Source organism: Manacus vitellinus, unplaced genomic scaffold (assembly GCF_001715985.3).
Source record: "Manacus vitellinus isolate BGI_N305 unplaced genomic scaffold, ASM171598v3 scaffold_15_pilon, whole genome shotgun sequence".
Taxonomy (NCBI): domain Eukaryota; kingdom Metazoa; phylum Chordata; class Aves; order Passeriformes; family Pipridae; genus Manacus; species Manacus vitellinus.
This window is the reverse complement of record NW_021939122.1, coordinates 13,991,884-14,011,913: the sequence shown is the minus strand read 5'-3', so window position 1 is coordinate 14,011,913 and position 20,030 is coordinate 13,991,884. Positions and strand designations below refer to the sequence as shown.

At 37.4% G+C, this 20,030-nt stretch overlaps 1 protein-coding gene across 1 annotated transcript in view; it reads left to right on the top strand.

The window, feature by feature from the left end:
• LOC103753888 (VPS10 domain-containing receptor SorCS1) overlaps positions 1 to 20,030 on the top strand; it is a 191,189-nt gene that overhangs the window by 45,243 nt on the left and 125,916 nt on the right. Inside the window, exon 3 of the mRNA XM_029958578.1 lies at positions 2,376 to 2,475. Within this exon, the coding sequence (XP_029814438.1) occupies positions 2,376 to 2,475 (100 nt within the window). The remainder of the gene's footprint in view (positions 1 to 2,375; positions 2,476 to 20,030) is intronic.

The window sequence follows — 20,030 nt, the reverse complement described above, 5'->3', positions numbered from 1 at the left end:
TATGTAGCATTTACCTCCCTGTTAAAATAAAGGGTAATTGTAAAGTGGTCCAAGAGAAACAACTGGTAACTAGGGAGGTAGAAGGACTGGCTATTTGTCAGTTTGGAACTTCATAATGAGAGTAAGATCTAATAGTAGCTCCTTTGATTGCTTGTGAATTTGTTCTTCTGCAAAAAATAGTGTTTTTCTAAGCTTTCCAATCTTTCAGTTTCTTTTATAGATGTTGACAAAAGCATATGCTTCATCTGTATATAGTGTTACCTGTAAATAAAGCTATGAATGCAAAATAATTGCCTAGAGATTTGAAGAAAGAAGTGGCTGGCAATTCTGACTAAGATTACCATTTGCTGTTGACATCAGTTTGCCTGTGCTTTGGCAGGGGTACTGGCTGCTTTTCTTGAACAACTTCAAAGCAAGTTTTATGTCTCAGATTTTCTTTGCTCCCATCCCCTTTCGAAAGATCCCATTTTGAATTCACTGTCACTGGTATAAAAAAGAGCTGTATTATTTCATTATTGTATTTTTCCTAACTCCAGAGGTCAGATTTAGTCCTTACAGTCTTTACATGTCTTTATCAGCTCAAACTTCGCAGAAAGGGTAGGTTTGGGGTTTTAGGCAGGCAGTAACAGAAATACTAATTTCTGAGAAGACTGGGTAGTGAGGTGGGACAAGACAACAAAGTGAAGCAGCAGTCCTTGGCAAGACTGTGTTCAGCATCCTGCTGTGGATCCCTTCACCTCAGTGCTGGAGCATCTCTGAAATATTTGGTAACAGCAACGATCATAACAGTATCCTACTGCTCAGTCCACTGAGGAAAAGCTCAGTTTATATCTGCTCTGAGAGAGATGACCTTATAAAGGGAAAGATCAATCATCAGGTGAGAATTTGACGTTAATGCTCCAAACACCAAAGGTCATATATGCACACACATGTACATGTGTTTATTGGGGGGAAAGGAGAAATCTATGGATGCAAATCATATGTCAGTTGTTATATGAGCAGGCAGATATGTGCAAAGGCTTCCATAAAGTTGCTGAATAGAAAGACTCAATTTTAATGCAAATCTGCATTTTAGTGCAATTCATCTTTAATGGATAAAACCCCAAGCTGCTGCTTTCTTGTTTTATTCATGTAGTGATTGCAAAACCTGAAATTCCAGAAGCTGTGGTATGAATGTAGATGTGGAACCTGATGCAGAAACTTATTCAATATTCATATTCAAACGAACCCAAAAACCCACAAAAAACCCCCATTAAGTGTCTTAAATACCTTTGTAAATTTAGCAATTGTTGGCCAGATAGAAAAGAACTTGCAAATAATGGGTGCCAAGAATCTACTTTAGAATGTGTGGTTTTGGAGTGCTTAGCACAAAGGATGTAACTGCTTGCAAGTGAAGTTCCATATGGAGCCATTTGTACATGTTACAGATGAGATACGGGAATGTTGTGCTTTTAAAAGTCTCTGCTACCCAGATACATGTCTTTTTTCTGCAATTTATGGATACAGTTCAAACCAGTAGAGAGTACCAACTGTACTGGTTTGGACTGATTATCTAAATCCCCAGGATGCAGGGGCAGAATTCAGACAAGCATGAGCCGCATAACGAATAAAACCTCTGCTGATGATTATTCCAGGTTCCAGTCACATGTTAAGAGTACATGTCATAGGAACTCTGCACAGTCTTGCTTGTTCATGTCTTTTGTTCCTCCCCAAGCCATGTAGTCACTGTCTTTATGGGAAATCCTCATACCAGAAATATTGTATTTTCTCTACTGAACGGTGGCTTTTAAAGGAAGAATAAAGCATGTGTTCATGCTCTCTGCTAGTCAGTGTGAAAAAACCTCCCACAACAAGACAAACAACGTATAAATTGTAGGTGTAATGTTCATGTAGTTAGGTTTTCAAAAGGACATTGATGATTTTTGCAGAAAACAGAATTGTAATTTCACTGAACAATCAGGTGGAGCAGCTACTTTGGAATACAGTAAAAACGTCTTAACAAAATTAGTCTAAGCTTGGAGTATAAGATGAATTGATAACCTTAGTCTCTTGCTGTCTGCTATTTGGCATTTCTGACAATCATTATAATCTTCTATATGCAAAATTTAGCATTTCTTATTGCACATGTTTATTTTAAAATGCTTTGGGAAGATGCTGCTTTAATTTTTCCTAATCTAATTTAAATGCAAATTATAAACACTCACATGATGCTATGTGTATATAATTAAGTATCATTATATACTACATGAATCATTGAAAAAGCTCTAGAGAGCCATTCTGCTATTTAAAGCATGACTTATATTGAAAAGCTGCCAAGTGACTTGTGGTTTTGTGATTAAGTGTTTGTACTTATAAAAATCTCTTTTGAATTGTAGGTCAACAGATTATGGGACAACATATGAGAAACTGAATGATAAAGTTGGTCTGAAGACTATTTTGAGCTACTTGTACGTTTGCCCAACAAACAAACGTAAGGTAGGTGATAATGTGGTTGGCTTATTTTGGCTTAATGATGCTATTTCTGTCCTGGAGATCTCTTCCAATTTCCTCAGTATCTGGTAGTATTTAAATGGCAGGAATCTCTCTCTGTCTGTCTTGCCTTGAAAACTTGTGTAGCTTTATCAAGATATAAACGAAATTATACCACCTGTGCTAACTACCAGTATATTTTAGGGAAAATACTTCAGGAAAAGGTGACTATTAAATAGGCATTTAATTGTTTCCTTACCTTCTGGAAGGTGATGATTTTGTTGTCTGAAAGGGAGAGAGACTCATTAAAATGGCAGAAATGCATCTACAGTGGCCAGATTTTATGTAATATTATTTGTCTTTTAAGTGCTCCCAATAGTGAACTGAACAGGATTTGACAAATTCCTGCAGAGAAAATGCCTTCCGAAGCCCAGAAGGTTTTAATCATCCAGACGCCCTACTGAATAACAATTTACTAAGAATTTATAACACTGACATATTAATAAAAGGAATCTGGATGCCTTACTTTAAGATACATTTTTGACAAAATTTTTGTAATTTGGAGGTACTAGGAAGAGACGAAGGACAGTTCATAATGATAATGACGACTTGTACTCTCACATATGCTGTGTAATAGGCAATTATTACTTATTGGTGTTTTGGTGTGGAAACTAAAAAGTATTTAAGTCATCCTGAAATTATTAGTAAATTAATTTCAGATCTGCTCATACATTGGTTCAAAAAAAAAAAAAAAGAAAAGAAAGAATGAAAATAAAATAAAAATGTGATTAAATAAATGGCAGTGCTGGCACCCTTGTCCCCTTGACTTACCAACTAGGAGGCTACAGTGCATATGCAGTGTGTGGAAGGCCCTATGCCAGCTCATTTCCAGAGGGAATATGAACATGGCTAGAGCAGTTTTCTATTCTTTGGTTTCAGTCCTTGTGCATGGTTTGAGACTGTGAAAGGAAGAGGGAGCTGTCCTCCATAAGAGGACAATGCTTAGCAGATTAAATTGCTATTAAATGGTTCCAAATTAGTGAAGAGATGTCATCTCATTTCATCTGACCCCTGATGAAGATGAAGCTCTCCTCTAGAAGCTAAAGAATGAAATTATCAGATCACTTAAATGTCCTTCAGCTCTGAGGTTTGAAAGGTGGTCTCCTGAAACAGAAACTGTGGTGTGGAGGATTATGTCTCTCTCTCTCTCTCTCTAAAATCATGCCTGATATTTGTTGGAGAGTGATAATACTGTTCTCTAGAACTAAGGGTTTCAACTGGGAAAAATCTGTAGGATCCTTTAACTATGGTGCTGCAGAGAAGGCTAAGAAGAAACTAAGGGTTTTGCAAGCTTGTTAAGCCAACTGCCTGGCCCTGAAAAGCCTTCATCATGTCTGGCTGCACCTTCCCGTTCCCTTCCTTGCACAGCCACCTTTTTTTTATGTTGCCATCTGGTGAGCTGGATCGAGAACTGATCTGCCTGAAAACAAATCCCTTTCCAGCTCAAAACCTAAATAGATGAAAGAAAAAAGCTTTCAGGTGGAATTGTGGAACTATCTGTTCTGGCAGTAGACTGCACTAAAGTTGGCCTATAATCAATATGGGACAGTGCCAGAGGAAAGCTGCAACACCTGGGATGAGAGGACCTATGTAATGGTCCAAGATTGAATTTTTCAAAACTTCTTTCAGCAGAAGCTGACTTAGTCTTGCAGGGAAACTTTTCGAGGCCTGGTTTATGCTATCTATTTCTGTAGAGCATCAGGTCATTCCTTCAACAAACATTTCACTTTAGGCACTTAGCTAGTCCCCCAGGTTAAGAGGGCACTGGGAAGAGAGTGTAGAGCTACATTATGTTTCCACACTAAAAAACACTTCTATATTAAACCTCAAGGTTTTTATTATACCCGCTGTGGAATGAAAAGCTGAAGGAAACATATTTACAAATTTTGCCACCAAAACCATTTTCAATAAAAATCTGTGGATCCTGAGACCCGATTCCCTCTTCTCCCCTGAAATTTTGGTAACAGTTTCAGAAACTTTGGTCACTGAAAGTTGCATCTTGTTTCACTAATGTAGGCTGGGTGGGTAGCTGCAGAAATTTTTTTAAAATGTGGAGCTCAACTATTCTAAACTCCCTGAATTTTATAACACTCAGCTCTTCATGTGAAGGGTTTATACACTGCTGCAGTTAATACTGGGAAATGCTAATTGTATGTTCCTTAAATATGTGTTATATGTGCTGATTTTTCTGACTACACCTGCGGCCTTTGATGTCATTTGTTCCACAAGGCATTCCTTAGCAGAGAGAAAAGGCTTCTTCTGTAGTGGATAAGAAATGGTGCATTTTTTTTCTTGAAGTTATTGGATATGAGACCTTGCTACAGCAGTGATCCTTAAGTGGGGTCAGCATGTACTTAACTTGCTGAAGCTTCCTTATTTTGGAAAAAAAGAAATTCTTTTAGTGTTTAACTTTTAGGAATAATTCCGTTGAAACAGAAGGTAAATTTTGAACTTAGCTGACTCAAGAGTGATTGCTTCTAATGAAAAAAACAAGTGTATCATGTATGCATGTTTTGTCTGTGCTTTGCAAAGAAGAGCAGTAGGAACAGTGAACTGTAGAATGCATGTAATTGGATTTATTAAAATAATTAATAGTTTTGTTAATGAATTTCTGATTATTTTCACATTTTGGAAAATAACAAATGACAACATGTGTTAAATATATTGTTTGTTATAATTTCTTTCCTCTTCTACATCTAGGGGGAAAAAAAAGTGTCTATAAATACCGAGTATTTGCAAAGCTTCCCACAGCCCATGAATGCCAATTTATTTCTAAAAGCTTCTGACTGCCAATTCTTGTTTCTTTATTGAACAAATTTAAATCCTTTAACCAGACATTGTAGGCAATGTCATGTTGCAAAAGGGTGCTTTGAAAAGCAAATCAGAACAAAGTCAACCATTATTTACAACTCAAATTGAAGATATATTGCTGTTGCTTGGTATTTTTCTGAATTGCAGTATTTTCTGAAGGAAATGATAGAAAATGGTGACTAACATAGCAATGTATAAGTGGCAATGAGATGTGGAAACAGTTTTTTAGTATTCTCTCCTTACACTGAATTACTGTGCTACCTGGTCATGACTGATGGCACAGATCAGGCAAAAAAATGTTACACATGGATCTTGCCAAAGACACAGAGCCTGTCTGAGTATTTGTCAACAAGTCTCCAGAAGAGAGAATCCCCAATGTGCAATAAATCCCTAGGCTTAGGTATGTCAACATTGGTTTATTTGTTAGGTTCATAGAGCCTTTTGTGAAGGGAAAGAAAATTATTTGCATGCTTCTGCGTGAAGAAATACTGTTTGGGCATAATGCTGATGGGTTAAAAACTAAACCAAAACAGAAATCCAAGTAGATATCTTGAAAATCCATTTTCACAGAAGTGTGTCATTTTCCTAGGAGCTCACATGCACTAAGTTTTACAGTCTTTCTTTGTAAAAGCCTTTCAGATAGGTTGTTTTTACCAATTTCATGGAAAATCATAGACATACACACATAAAAAGTGAATGAGTGGTGGTGGGGACGCTACAATTTGTTTAACTAGAGATTTTGTTTGACTCAGAAAGTGCTGCTGCCTAATTTAGACAGTGTATCCTTGTAGGAAGCACACTGCGTTCTTTGCAGAGAGCCAGTTTGTGCAGCCCATTCGTTCTTTGTACTTTCAAGCCCCTTATATCTGTGTATCTTCAGTTAATTAATAAAATGCTGAGTGATAGTATCTGCCAGTAACTTTTATGCTATTAATAGGACTAGTACATCAGATATTTCCTGTGGGTTTGAATTTTTGTGGTATGTTTTTTGTGTTTGTTTTATTTTCTCTCTTCCTTTCTTCAAGCTTGCCTTGATTTTTCCCTTTATTCTTGCAATGGTTCAGATTTTAATTGCTGTGCAGTACAGTGTCCTCTTCTCTCCCCACCCCCCCCCAAAGATGAATGGACTACTTCCTCTTCCTTTATTTTTAGTACTTGAGTTTAGCACCTTTATCACAGTGTTTTAAGCACTGTCCTGTTGTGTGTGTAGCTCCAAGATAGAAGATATTTATTGTAAATATAATTGCATGGGTTTCAGTGCTGGCTAGATCCCCAACTACTTAAAGTTTATTAATGAGTTTTAAATTAAAGGAAATGAAGGGAATGACAGCCTAACCTTCTGTTCTTTCTAGCATTGGGAGGGGGGTGGTGGTGCATGGAATAGTTGGCAGATGTTTCTGTTAGTCAAGACTGTAGAAGATTTACCCTTATTAGCTGAAATAGAAATGATTGAGTGCTACTTTCTATCCTTTGGTATTAGACGAGTTGATTTGCTTTAAGGTACTCCTGGTTTTAGAACATAAACTGCCCATTTGTTTCAAGGGTAAGAACCAGGACTCTGTGCTTTACACTTGCCTTTGCACCTGCTCTTCTGAGAGTTAGGGCAAATGTCTGTAGAGATGAACAGTCCTAGCGTTGCTCTTTCTCTACAGTCTGCTACCCTCAGCTGCTAAAATCAGATTAGGAACACTTGTAAGTATCCTCTCTCTGACCTGTCTCATCATGGAAGCTTTCAGAACTCTGATGTGATGGCAGGTCTTAATTTTTTCAGTCAAGGAAAAACAGTTATTTCCAGTGGTGTCCTCCTTGTAGGCCTCTGTAAATTGTAGTGTGAAGGCTATCTGTTTGTATTGGAGAGCTTAGAGCTCAGCAGAGCTCTAAGCATGCCTCACTCTAGAGTGAGATCCTTTGGTGGTCAAGGGATGGCAATCCTTAGCAAATTAGGCACAATGGGAAACCCAGGTCTATCCATCATGCCAATAACCCAATATGTGATTGCAGTCCACTCTGGCTAAGATAAAATCAATTATTTTCTTACTCTCTCTTTTCTTTTGGAAGGAAAGGCCCTTATTAGCTGCAGGCTGTGAGTGCAGCATTTAAAGAGACAGTCATAAGAGACCAAGAAGGTATTGTCTCACTGATGTGAATGATTGGAATTGTTTGGGGTTCTATGGCTGTGGGGGTTTTTTGTGTTGTTTTTTTTTTTTTCTTTTTGAGGGGGGGTTTGTTTGTTTGTTTTTTGTTTAGTTTGGTTTTCTTTTTGTTGTGTTTTTTTTATTTTGGTTTGTTTGGGTTTTTTGTGGGGGTTTTTTTGTTGTGGTTTTTTTTAATGTTGTAGTAGATGATTAATGAAAGTCTTCTCATACAAAAGAGAGGAACCACCTTGTACTGCAGTATTTTGCAGATCAAACCAAAACTTTGATCAAATAAAAACTTCTGCTTGGATTAAACTTTGTTCTATAGCGTACATGAAGAATCCCCAAGATTTGTTTGTCTCCTAAGCTATGAACACAAGTGATGGTTACTTATAGCCCCCTATTTACTTCAGAGACAGTGTTTTGGAGGGAGGGAGTTGAATGTGGTATGGGATTTATCTGCTGTTTTTGCTGATCTAATAGGCAGTTTGTGTTAGTTCGTACTACATATGCCTTTGATCCAGTGGTCTTCCAGTGGGAGAACATTTCTTTCTTTTCTCTAAATATGGCAGTCTAAATCTGTTTTGTTGAGCAGTTTTAGCTTAAAATTTCTCCTCATCAGAAAAGAGTTGAAATCTTGAACCTACAAGAGAATTATTTTGGATTGCAGGAGTGATTCAATGGACTTCTGATAACACTATACACATGTAAAGAGTTCATGACCTGTGGGAGGAGAGACATCTCACACTGCCAATTAAGAATCTTTAATTTTCTGCATTTCAACAGTAATGATGGATTAAGTCAACTGCTATTACAAGCCTCTCGTGGTGGTAACTGGAAAATCTGATAATGTTGGGATGTCCTTGGGTTAATGCAATTACAGTTTTCACTTTTACTTGTAATATCTTTAGGTTCAAGGGTACCTACCTGTGAACCAGATAAACAAATGTAGACTTGATTTCCATTTCAGAAGACTGCCTCCCATCTCATATGAAAACAAGAATAAAGCAAAAATTTTTCATTAGTTTAGAAAGGTAGATTGTTCTTCACATCTGTTGGATATGATCTAGCAGAGCTGCAGTACAGTAGTTTCTCTGAAGTCCATGAAGACATGTAAACTGGAGTGATCGTAAAGCTAGTGCTCTATTGTTAGTCTTTCATATTAGGTTCATGGGAAAACCAATAATTAGCAAGTATTTGGTCCATGTTAACAAAGGGAAGGCAGAGCCTCATCTTTCAAAGTGAATATTTTTGCTTTTGAAGTGTCTACCAGTATTTGCTACCAAACTTTCTGATTCATGGCTACAGTATATGACAGCTCTCACAATAGCCATTTACACACAAAGCCCTTGCCATTATTCTACTTCCCTATCTCTTCTTGGATGAAGTGAAATCAAAAGCCATTTCTTCCACTTCTGCTCTTGTAAGCCTATCAAAAATAGTGGCAGTTTTGACATTTTCCCACTCAAAGTACCACTACAATATGCCATTGTATCTCACAGAAGTCTCCAAGGGCACACTGAGTGTTGAAACTAATGATAGGAAGGTATAAGCCATGGAATTCAGCTTTAGAGCTAAGATTCACCCAGGCTGAGGAGGGTTTTTAAGATATTCCTTCCATTCTGACTGTCCCCTGTTTTCTACAAACTGAACAGTTAAAATTCATGCAAGGTAATCTCTTGTTGAATTTCCTTCAATTTTTTATCCCTTTTTAATTCCTCCATGATTTACCAATATTCTGGAACAGATGAAATACCTTCTGGATAGGGAGGATATATGCCAGAAGTTTAGAGAGCAGAGGAGTGATATGTTTTTAGTTGCAGACCAAATACAGGCAGCTGAGATTGATGGTAGTGCAAGAATGTGTCTAATTACAGAGCAAACCTGTCTTATTGTCAAACTTGTAGCTCCATGCATTTCAATAAGTAAGACAGGCTGTTTAAACCAGGAAGAAAGCCACTTGCCATAATATTGATTTTTTCCCTCTGAAAAATAGACCCAAGCAAGTTGAAAATGAGTTTGTTGAATGTCCCATAAAGTTGGGCTAAAAACACGTGCAGCAGGATTCCCTTCAGGTACCTTCTGGATTTTGAGCTATTGAAGATACCTAACTAAAATCTCACTTTTATATCCTTTTGCTGCTGTGTTGTGGTAGGAACATACTTCTTTGGTCATGAAGTGTGGAAATTGTCTTCATACTATACAACTTCAGAAGTTCACCTTAAAGGGATACTGTGACATAATAATATGATGGCTGTTCTCTTGTGCATTGATCATGTAAAAAATAATGAATGTGGTATGAGTATTGACCACAGAAGGTCTGAGCTCAACCATCCCTTTCTAGGCTTGCAAAAAAGTAGTATCTGTTAATTGGCAGATAGTGTAATCTGTAGGGTGTGTTTATCAGCAGATTGCAACTGCTCACTCCTGTAGTTTAGATATGTTGTTATGAAGAAATGAATGACTAAATGACAGGATGCTTGAGTGTTTTGCCTTTTGTCTAGCTGTACTTGGAGTACAAGCAGAAAAAAGTGAAGAAAATAAACAAGAAAAATATTCTTCATTATGAAACTTCTGATTGATAAGTGCTAGTAAATGCAGAGAGGGGAGTGATGGCAAAGATTAATGAGTGCAATTATAAAGTTGTCTACTGCTAAGAAAATGTGGAATTTGACTTGTATGCAAATAGCATGAGAATTAGAGACCAACAAGTGATGACTCATATATCATATTGAAAGGAAGAGGTCCTTGAGGAAGCAACCAGGCTTCTTGGAGAAAATGGAAATCATTCAGTGTCTGGTATGAAAAAGGTATTGCAAAAGCCATAAAGGACCTTTTCCTTTTAGTGCTACTAAATAAAAGGCTTGGGTTTCTTTTGCAGGAACAGAGAGAGATTTCCCATAGCCAGAAGAATAAATAAAAAAAAAAGACTCAAGGTTAACACAAAACAGAAAATTCAGGGGTCAAAACTTACTGAAAATAAGGCATTGTAATGTGTATCTTTTCTAATTCCTTTTTTACTTACTAATGAGGAAGAGTTGGAGAGATGGGAATCAAAAGATGTAATAGAACATTTAGAAAGGTCATATAACTTGGGGAGCAAGGAAAATACAATGCTTACCACAGCTTTGAGAGTAATGGCATAGAGAGACTGTGGGTAGGAACACAAAGAATTATCCTTCTGTTTGCCATGATGTGGCTTTCAGATTGGCACGAGTCTCCCACAAATGTGCACAAACTCAGTGTTTCTGTGGAGGAATCTCTTCTACGTTGTTCAGAAATATTGCCAGTATTTCTGTAAAGGGAAATGTTTTAGGCATAAGTGAGAACAAAGAAATGGAAGCTGTTGAGGTAGCATAGCACTGATGATGGCAATCATTGGAGACATTGCTAAGGGTGATGTAGAGAGATTAGCATTAACCAACTAGACCAAAATATGTTCAAAAAGAACTACCAGAGGAGTTCTAGCTATGTATTCTGATATAACGGATCAAGCCCTAGAGTAGTGGTCTGTTTTTCATCGGTAGCAGAGGGTAATCAGACCATGGTGAATGTTCAGGGCACACTCGTACCTTCACAGTGTTTCTGTGTATGTTTGCTAAGAAGACCATGTGAAGATTTGATGAGAAATACTTAATAGTAAATTCTGAGTATAACCAACAGTTACCATAAATTTGTGAACCAACACACTTTTGTTGCTTTTTCTTAAACTGATAGTGCAGTTTGAAAACTGGAGGTGGGGAAATAGTTTCAAAAGAAATGAAACACTTAAATCAACACATTATTTGACAAGAAAGGATCAAATTTGCAGAGTTTTCTATTGCATATAGAATATTATGAATAATGGATTTTGTTATTTAGAGAAAAAAATTCATATTGGTTGAAAGCACTTACTCCTATTCAAAACATTAGGTTTTTTTACTGATGGGGTCATTTTTTTCTGTCTTGAATAGATTGATGTTAAAATAGCAATGTTTGAGGGTGAAAAGATAAAACCATTTTGTTTTGAAATGTTTCCTTTTAAATTTTTTAGAGATTTGCCAAGATAAATTCTTAATGAAAACAGTGGAACACAATAATGGTACTTAAATTACATTCTTAATCACTTTCATGATTCTGCTTTTGTGCCCCAGACCCCTGTGTGTCTAACACCAGTGTGCACTGCAGTATTTCTTTTTAATCTTGAAAATAAATAAATAAATTTCTCTAATACCTTTTGAAACTATGTCTGACATTTCAAACCTTGGAGCCAAGAGCTATCTTCCAAATCATATAAAAAATATTACAGTGTTTCACTGTTTCCTTTCTGTAATACCTCTACCAGCAAAACTCTTCCATGTGTTCTGGGATGCCAAACCTTTCCTTTTGCTGCTGTTTCCAAGTGTGTTTCTGACATTTGCAAGCTCTCATAGGAGCATTCACTCAATTACCACCAAAGACCCCATTGTTCCAAAGAGGCTGACCTTCCCCCTTGGGCACCAATTACAATCTATTACTTTTATTCCCATAGTCCTTGCTGTAATTGGAGCCCTGGCTCTTTGCCTGGTAGAACTTGTTGGGTTTTCCTCTCCTTTCCTTTATTACTGAAACTTTGCTAAAGATAACAAGAGTGACAATTCCAAAACATATATGTATACACCTTGAGGACAACAACATCATTTTAATGAGACTTTTAATTTAATCTCTCTTTCTCTTGTCATCAGGAGCATAAGAAAAATCCAAGGGAAAGAATACATATGGGTCGCATGATGACATGACTGGCTTACTTCCTCTTTTTGTTTTCTTCCTTCAGCTAATGTGCCCCAATTATTCACAGAAAAGATTTGCCAGCAACTGAAGGAACAAATATGCTGTGGACTTGCTAATACTTAACTACAGTGCTTTGGAAGTTGAGGGGAGGAAGAGCTGTACTTGACAAGTCTCTTGACCCTCAAGACCTGTCCTTTGTATTACAATCCACTGGAACCAAAGACTGTAAATACTACATTACTAGTAGCAAAGCTGCACATTGTGGTTAAGACTCTTGCTGTAAAATTATACTTTTGTGCTTATTAGTTCTTTCCACCAACTTGTTTCCTTTTTCAGCTGGAATTTGTGAGAGTAGAGATGATTGCTGATTGAGTGTGGAGGGGTTTTTCACCATTGAACATATTTGTTTGGAGAGCTGCTCAGACATCTGCCAGAATATGTTTTTTTCTGAAAAATCATGATTTTAAAAAAAGAGTTCAAGTTGTCTGCCTTTTGTTATCTCTTCTTGTTTAGGATCTTTGAGGTTGTATGAAAACTTTCTTTGTTCAACCTATTGCCAAACCCTCAACTATTCTAAAGGAAAAAAGTGTTATCACAGAAAACAATTCAGTTTTTAGTCTAGCATAGTACATAGTCTTATGGTATAGATAGCTAGCTATTAAACAGACATTGCTAAGTTGTCCAGATGTTTCTAAATCATTGCAATGACGAATTCTAAAAAATCTAGTCTATCGGATTGCATAAACCTAATTGCAAAAGAATTTGACTTGCTTAGAAAATGGCCATGTAGTGTATAAGCCAGTGTAATACCTGTTAATATCTCCTTGTCTAATAAGTACAGAGCAAATTCTGATTCCTCTTCCTTTTTGTTTTTGTTATAAAGCAGTCTGGTTTGGTTGCTTATTCACTCATTTTGCTAAAGTCTTTTAATATTCTAATAAGTTAGAGGATCATACTTGGACATTTTTGTGCAGCATGATTTCCATGCCTTCTTGTCTAAGTAAAATAATTATCAAGATGTTAATTTACCAGCTGGTACCAAATGACTTTACACTTGGTGACTTATATAAGTCACAAGTTGTTCTAGAAATGTGTATGGGTAAGACCAAGAATTATTTTTTTTAAATGTTCAAAACTCTATGTGATATCTGGAATAACTGGAATTATGAACAATGCTTTTCCTGCACCCATATTCTTCCTTTAGTAGAATTTGATGAAAGATTAAATTTCCTTCCTCACAGTGACTTGAAAATGGCCTTTTTTGCTCCCACTAGATAGGATTTAAATGAGCCAAACCTGTGAACAGCCACTGAGTACCTTTACTGTTGAGAAGTAACAGGAGATACAACCTTTCTTTTCTGGTCCAAGGAGGATCCTGGGTCCTAGGAAGGAGTTGCATGTACATTTTGGTTTCACCTTTAGTTCCATCTTTCTACAAATTCAGAGAACCACTTTTACAGTATCATCCCTAGAACAGGGCTACCAATAGTTCGAAATTCTGACAATCCTTTGTACCGTGCTGGACTTTAATGTTCTTTTTGTTTGCTTGTTTACTTTTGCGAGTTCTGAAAGGGTTATTTTAGATGTGAATCAGGGTCAAGATTGATTTTTGTGTTTAAGAAATCTGGAAAAATAAAACTTTCTTAGCTGGAGTCTTTATTAACTGCAGGAATAGATTTGTCAAACTCTGCTAGATACTATTTCATACATTAGGGGAAAGTAAAAATAAAAAGTCTTTTAAGAAGGAATTGAAATTTCCCTAGAATAAACTCAAACCTCTTTATGTAGGGGGTTTTTTTGGTTTGTTTTTTTCCCCCTTGCCATCAGGAGACATAAATAAGAGTATGACTTTGCATTCATACCTGGTAGGTTGCCTCCTAAGTTTCTATCACTTGAGGGCAGAAGGAGGCAACTGGGTTTGCGTGATAAAGAGGCAGTTTACATCTGTGCCATTATGTACTTTAACATCAGAAATCTACAGGTACAAACCAACAATTAACACCAGTCAATTTTTGTCTTTCATATGGGGGATAAACCCATCCTTCATTCATTATAGCCAACGTAAATTAAAACTGAAGTATTGAGGCTTTCCTGAGAAGAGGTAGAATTTCTACCTTTCCTAAGAGGTAGAATTTGGTTCGGTCTTTTTGCTTGCTAGAAGTTTCCTTCATAGCTGAAGACAACCATTGAAGATGATAGTGGAGGAGGGAAAAAAAGGTCCAAGAACCACTTTCTAATGAACAATAATAGAAACAAAATATATCATAGGATTTATGGAATTCAGTAGCACCTGAATTGAGGTTATCATAGAATCACACAGTGTCCCAAGTTGGAAGGGACCTACGAGGATCATTGAAATCCAACATCCAGCTCTGCACAGGACCATGCCCAAGGACCATCCCCATGTTCCTGAGACTGTTATCCAAAAGCTTCTTAAACTATGTCAGGCTTGGTGCTTGACTATTTCCCTGGGGAGCCTGTTCCAGTGCCTCAAACACCTTTTAGATGAAGAACCTCTTCCTAATATCCAGCCTAAATTTCCCCTGACACAGCTTCATGTCCTGTCACTGGTCACCACAGAGAAGAGATCAGTGCTTGCCCCTCCTATTCCCCTCACAAGGAAGTTGTAACTTCAATGAGATCTCCCCTCAGTCTCCTCTTCTCCAGGCTGAACAGACCAAGTGCCCTCAACTGCTCCTCATACAGCTTCCCCTCAAGGCTCTTCACCATCTTTGTAGCACTCCTTTGAACACTCTCTAATAGCTTAATAATTTCTTATATTTTGGTGCCCAGAACTGCACACAGAAGTCGAGGTGAGGCTGCTCCAGTGCAGAGCTGAGCAGGACAATCATCTCCCTCGACCAGCTGGTGATGCTGTCCCTAGTGCAGATTACTGAGGTCTAAAGAATGTTTGACTTTGGCTTGAAGCTTTAATCACATTTTAATTATAGAAACATCATCTTCACCTTCTGTAAGCCTGTCTAGCTGTGTTGGTCTGAGTTTGGGTTTTTGCTTAAGTTTTACATCTTTCTGACAGGAGCTGTCATTGGCAGCATTAGGAGGAAGGTAGCAGATACTGGATGGCACAGGGGTTCGTGCTGTATTGAGACAAGTATTTCCATTTAAGACTTTTTAAAGGTCTTAGGAGTGTATGTACCATTTTCTTGGTTTTGAAGACAGCCTGAAGAGTAACTCTAAAACATGAGTTGGCTTGTTTAACCCAAATGTCTAATAATTCCAATTCTAGGTAATCAAAAGGTCTCTTTTCAGTCTTAACCTTACTATGAGTGCAGGTATATGCTATTTATTCATTGACATCACATATCTAAGCTGATGGTGTACTTTTCTTCCTGCAGTATCACTGCAGCTTACATCCTCTAAATAAACTATCAGATAATATTGATGGAAGCATTTTTCTCTCCTGGTGGTTGGTAATGATCAAACAGTGTATCTCAATGAGCTAGCAGCATGTGCTATGCTTGTCACAGCAGAGACCCACAATCCCAGAAGCAGGCAAGTAAAAAGAATTGTATGTATTATTTTTAAGATGTGCCAACCTACCTGTTTACCCTGTAATTAGGATCATGGCATTAGCTGTTCAGACTGAGGCTGTGGTTACAGATGTAGTAAACAAGGGGTAGGTATAAAAGAAAAAAAAAAAAAAAAACCTGCTGCAAAGCACTAATAGAGTTGTAAGTAAAAAATGTCGAAGGCTAGGTAATTTCTGGAAGGGTTCCAGATTCCAACATTTGTCCATTGCCCAACCTGCTTCTGTGATGTTAGAACTGCTAAAATTGCGTGACATGTAGCTGCTCTTATATGACTGTCACTGCAGTCAGTGTCTTTCAAGAGTGAATCTAAGCCCACCCTAAAGCTGAGATTTGGAAACATGATGAGTCTGTGCTAAAAGGAAACTCAGGGAGAAAAAACCCCCACTTCTTTGGGCCTCAGGATTCCCTTGCTTTCAGTGAGGATATTCTAAGGTAATAGCATGTGATTGGTAATCACCAAATGGTTGATGTTGATCAGAAAAGTCAGCCACGAAGTGGCTCTTTGAGCGTGTCGATGGTGTTTGCAACCAGGCAGGATCTGCAGGCAGTATGAGTTTAGCGGGTTTTTCCACCATTTGGACAACAGATGCAATGTAACAGGTTTGAATATTCAGCAATGTAGCCTCGTGGAGCTAAGTCAGTATGAGTCAAGGTTTAACTTCTTTCTTTATCCCTAAAGACATGTAGTTATAACCACATCTGTGTATAGTTACATTTTGCTAGGGTACCTCCATGACAAAACACCCATGGGTTGGTGAGTAGGATCCCAATGTGAATAAAGCTTAGGTTTGGACTGTGTGTGTCTTGTATCCTACAAATGATAGGTTGGCACAGCCCAGGGCATCCTTCAGCTTAATTCAGCTGCCACCAAAAGGGGCACAGACTTCAATATAGATTAGAACAGCCTGTCAGGAACTTGGAATGCTTTCCTTATGTGACTAAAACCTGTGTCATTGCATCTCAACAAATGTCAGTATTCCAGTTAACTGAATTAGATTCATATCTGTAGGAGTTTTATTTCCCCAAAGCAGTGAAGAGGTGACTTTAAAAAATGTAAAAATTTTTAATAATCTATAATTTAAGTGTTTATTTCTTTACCTGATTTGGCTTTCCAATTTGCCACATAACTTTGAAAAAGCTGTATTGAAGCTTTGCACTTGAAAGTGGTAGCTCTTGACTTCTGTAAAACAGAAACATATTTCACTGAGAAAATCCCAGAGGTTTTTTTTGGGTGAGGTGCTGTGTAAGTGCAAACAGTTTTTATTAATAGTCAATTCATGTGCATAATAAAAAGTAGGTTCCCACTATAAAGAAGGTTAATATTATTCAATATATCTACATTACAGCTACAGTAAAGCTGTGTGTGTATGTTCTGTTTGGAATTATATGAATAGGTACTACATTATACTATATACTCTTGTATATTATTATTATTGTGTGAGAGATATATAGTCTCTACCACTTGTGATGGAAAAAACCATATCTTTCAGTAAAAAGATATTTCCTAGCCTTGATGCAATAATATGTTATGAAAATGTGAATAAGTGAATCAGATTTATCAAAAGTAAAAAACAGCATTGTTTTTGTTGGGGAGGGAGATAGTTTAAAAATAAAAATCAAAACACTCTCTCTCTAAGTTTACCTGCTTTCAATACCTAAGCAGTGGAAGGGTTGTTCTTTCCATAAAATGCAAAACCTGAGAGAAAAATAAATGTCTCATCCTTTTGAAAAATCCATTCCTAAATGTCATAAAATATTACTCAGTAATCTGTCAAATCATTCACACTGAAGGGTGCTGTGGTCCAACTTGAATTTAATCAAAAGTGAAATTAGTCCATATGTTTCTTTCTTCTGGTCAGAGTTTCATTCCATGAGGGTTCTTTCCTGGGGTTCTCTGGGGACAGGGTGTTCATGACTAGAGAGAGCCTTAATGGTGAAGAATGTGTAAGGGAGAAGTGATTTTCACAGGGGGTCAGACAGGTACCCAGCTCTCAGGAAGGGCCTTCAGTGAATACTCGTTATATGCAAGTCTTCTTTTTAATGTGTTTCAATCCAGACAAAATGTTCTACCTCACTGATTTGTGGACAACAGCAAAGGTAAGGTTTTCCCCTCTATGAATATGTGGAAGTGCCCTTTTACCCCTCCAGCCTGTGAATATTTGTATTTATCTTAGTGTGTTTTTTGGCTATCTTTGGTGCTTTGACAATCCAAACAAGTTCTCTTTGAACTAGACTGACAATCTGATGCACAACTACACAGGGCATGTCTTCCTTCTCTGGACCTCACTACTTGTAAATCAGTTTGGTCCTTGATAGTGTCTGGGATCAGGAATGTCATTCGTTGCCACCACACTGCAGGGGAGTAAAGAAGTGAGAGGCTTCCTGTAGTCACATGGTAAGTGAGAATACAGTGGGTACAGGAGTTGTAGATTAGGTTCACCATGGCTGTAGCTGCCTCTTTCCCTGTCAGACAGACAGAGTAGTCTGTCCTGTGATAGGCAAATGCACGAGAGAGATTGAGACCCCTTCCCAAATGATTTCATGTGAAGTATCAAACAGTGACTGGAGAATGTTTTCATCACTCTGGGTGCTGGAGGTATTTGTAAGTGCTACCCACTGTTATTAACTCCAAAGGCCTTTTATTCATGCTCTTCAACATATTCTCTTTCTGGTCACTCTTTCAGCTGTGCTCTTAGAAAGTGCCTATCCCATCACTCATTTTCACTAGGAGAGCTCTATGAAGGCATCACAGATCTTGATCTGATAAGCCTAGTTTGAATTGACCAGCTGAAGTCTTGAAGATCCTTTTCTTCCTTCCTACCTTTTCTGTAACTCCCTTTAGCAAGTGCAAATAGAGCTTCAAACCTCATGTTTTCCAGAGACAGGTAATCACTGCCCTTCAGACCTTGCTTGCCCAGTTGCATGTCTGTTCTGTTTTCCTTCTCAGTGACCTTGGGTATTTTCCTTTGAAAGCAAAGGAGCAATCATTCAGGGAACTGAGAGAAGGAAAAAAAGAGCCCTGTTTTTTTAATGCATGACTTCTTTTACTCTTAAAGGCTAGTTGCTCCTCTCTTCAAAGATTTACCAAGGAAAAAAAAACAAAAGTAAAGAACTGAGCTGTAGTTCATCACTACTACATCATTTGACTGTCATTTTTAAAAATTTTCCCAGCTAGCAAAAGCATTTAAAAGGGACTTGGCATCAAGCAGCCAGCACTGCTGGCACACAGCAAATTGTGTTTTTGCTGTTTAGACAAGCAAGCTGGGGTGAGAGAGCGCTCTGTGAGGTGAGAACATACATTTGTGAGAGTAGATGTGTTTTGTGGATGTTGATGTTGTGGATTTGTTTCCCTACAGACTGAGAAGAATAATCTAAACCTACTAACAAGAAGGTTTTAGATTGAAAAGAATATTTCAAAGTATTTGTAGCTTGGATTTTTCTGAAAGACTTTTCATTGTCAATTTTTTTTTTAATCAATGGTATGTGTCCTGCAAACAAACACACAGAAATACATGCAAATAGGTTGGAAAACACCTGGTAGCCAGTCACAGCTGGTATAAGATAACAGTGCAAAGTGTTTTATGGACTGATTATCTAAGTCTCTGTGTTACGAGATTACGTCATCTGTTCCTGAAATTAGATTTGATCAGTATTTTTAGAGGACTTTTTGGGTTTTTTTAATAAGGCATGGAAGATTAAAAATACTGCTTTTCCAAGCATGCTGTAATCTTTGGGAAAGACAACTTCAAGGCATAATAGAAATAATAATAAAAAGTAGAGAAAAATAGAAGGAATCTGAAGGATCTGGCAGGAAAAATAATCCTAAGGGAAGAGGGAATGTCAAATCCAGGTCTCTGAATTGCATGCATTATGGATTTTATACAGTGCAGATGTGTTCAGTGATAACCAGACTGGTAGGCTATTTTTAAACCTAGGGAAAAAAAAAACGTGAAGGATTTCAGAAATTTCCTTCTGATGAAAATAAGAATTTTCTTTTTTAATCATAAACGTTTCTAAGAAGCAATGAAACAAACAAACAAACAGATTTCCATTTCCTTTCTCTATTGTAGCTGAAATATATCTTCTTCTAGGTAGGAATATATTTTGGCTTATTTAGCAGCATGAGGTGAAACTGCAAAAATGTTTGTGTGGGGAGGAAGAAGGAAATAATCTCCTTCAGAAGCTGCAGGGGAAATTTAGACAGAGAGAATGTAATTAGCCAACCTAAAAAATGCCTGAGAGAACAGAAATTGTC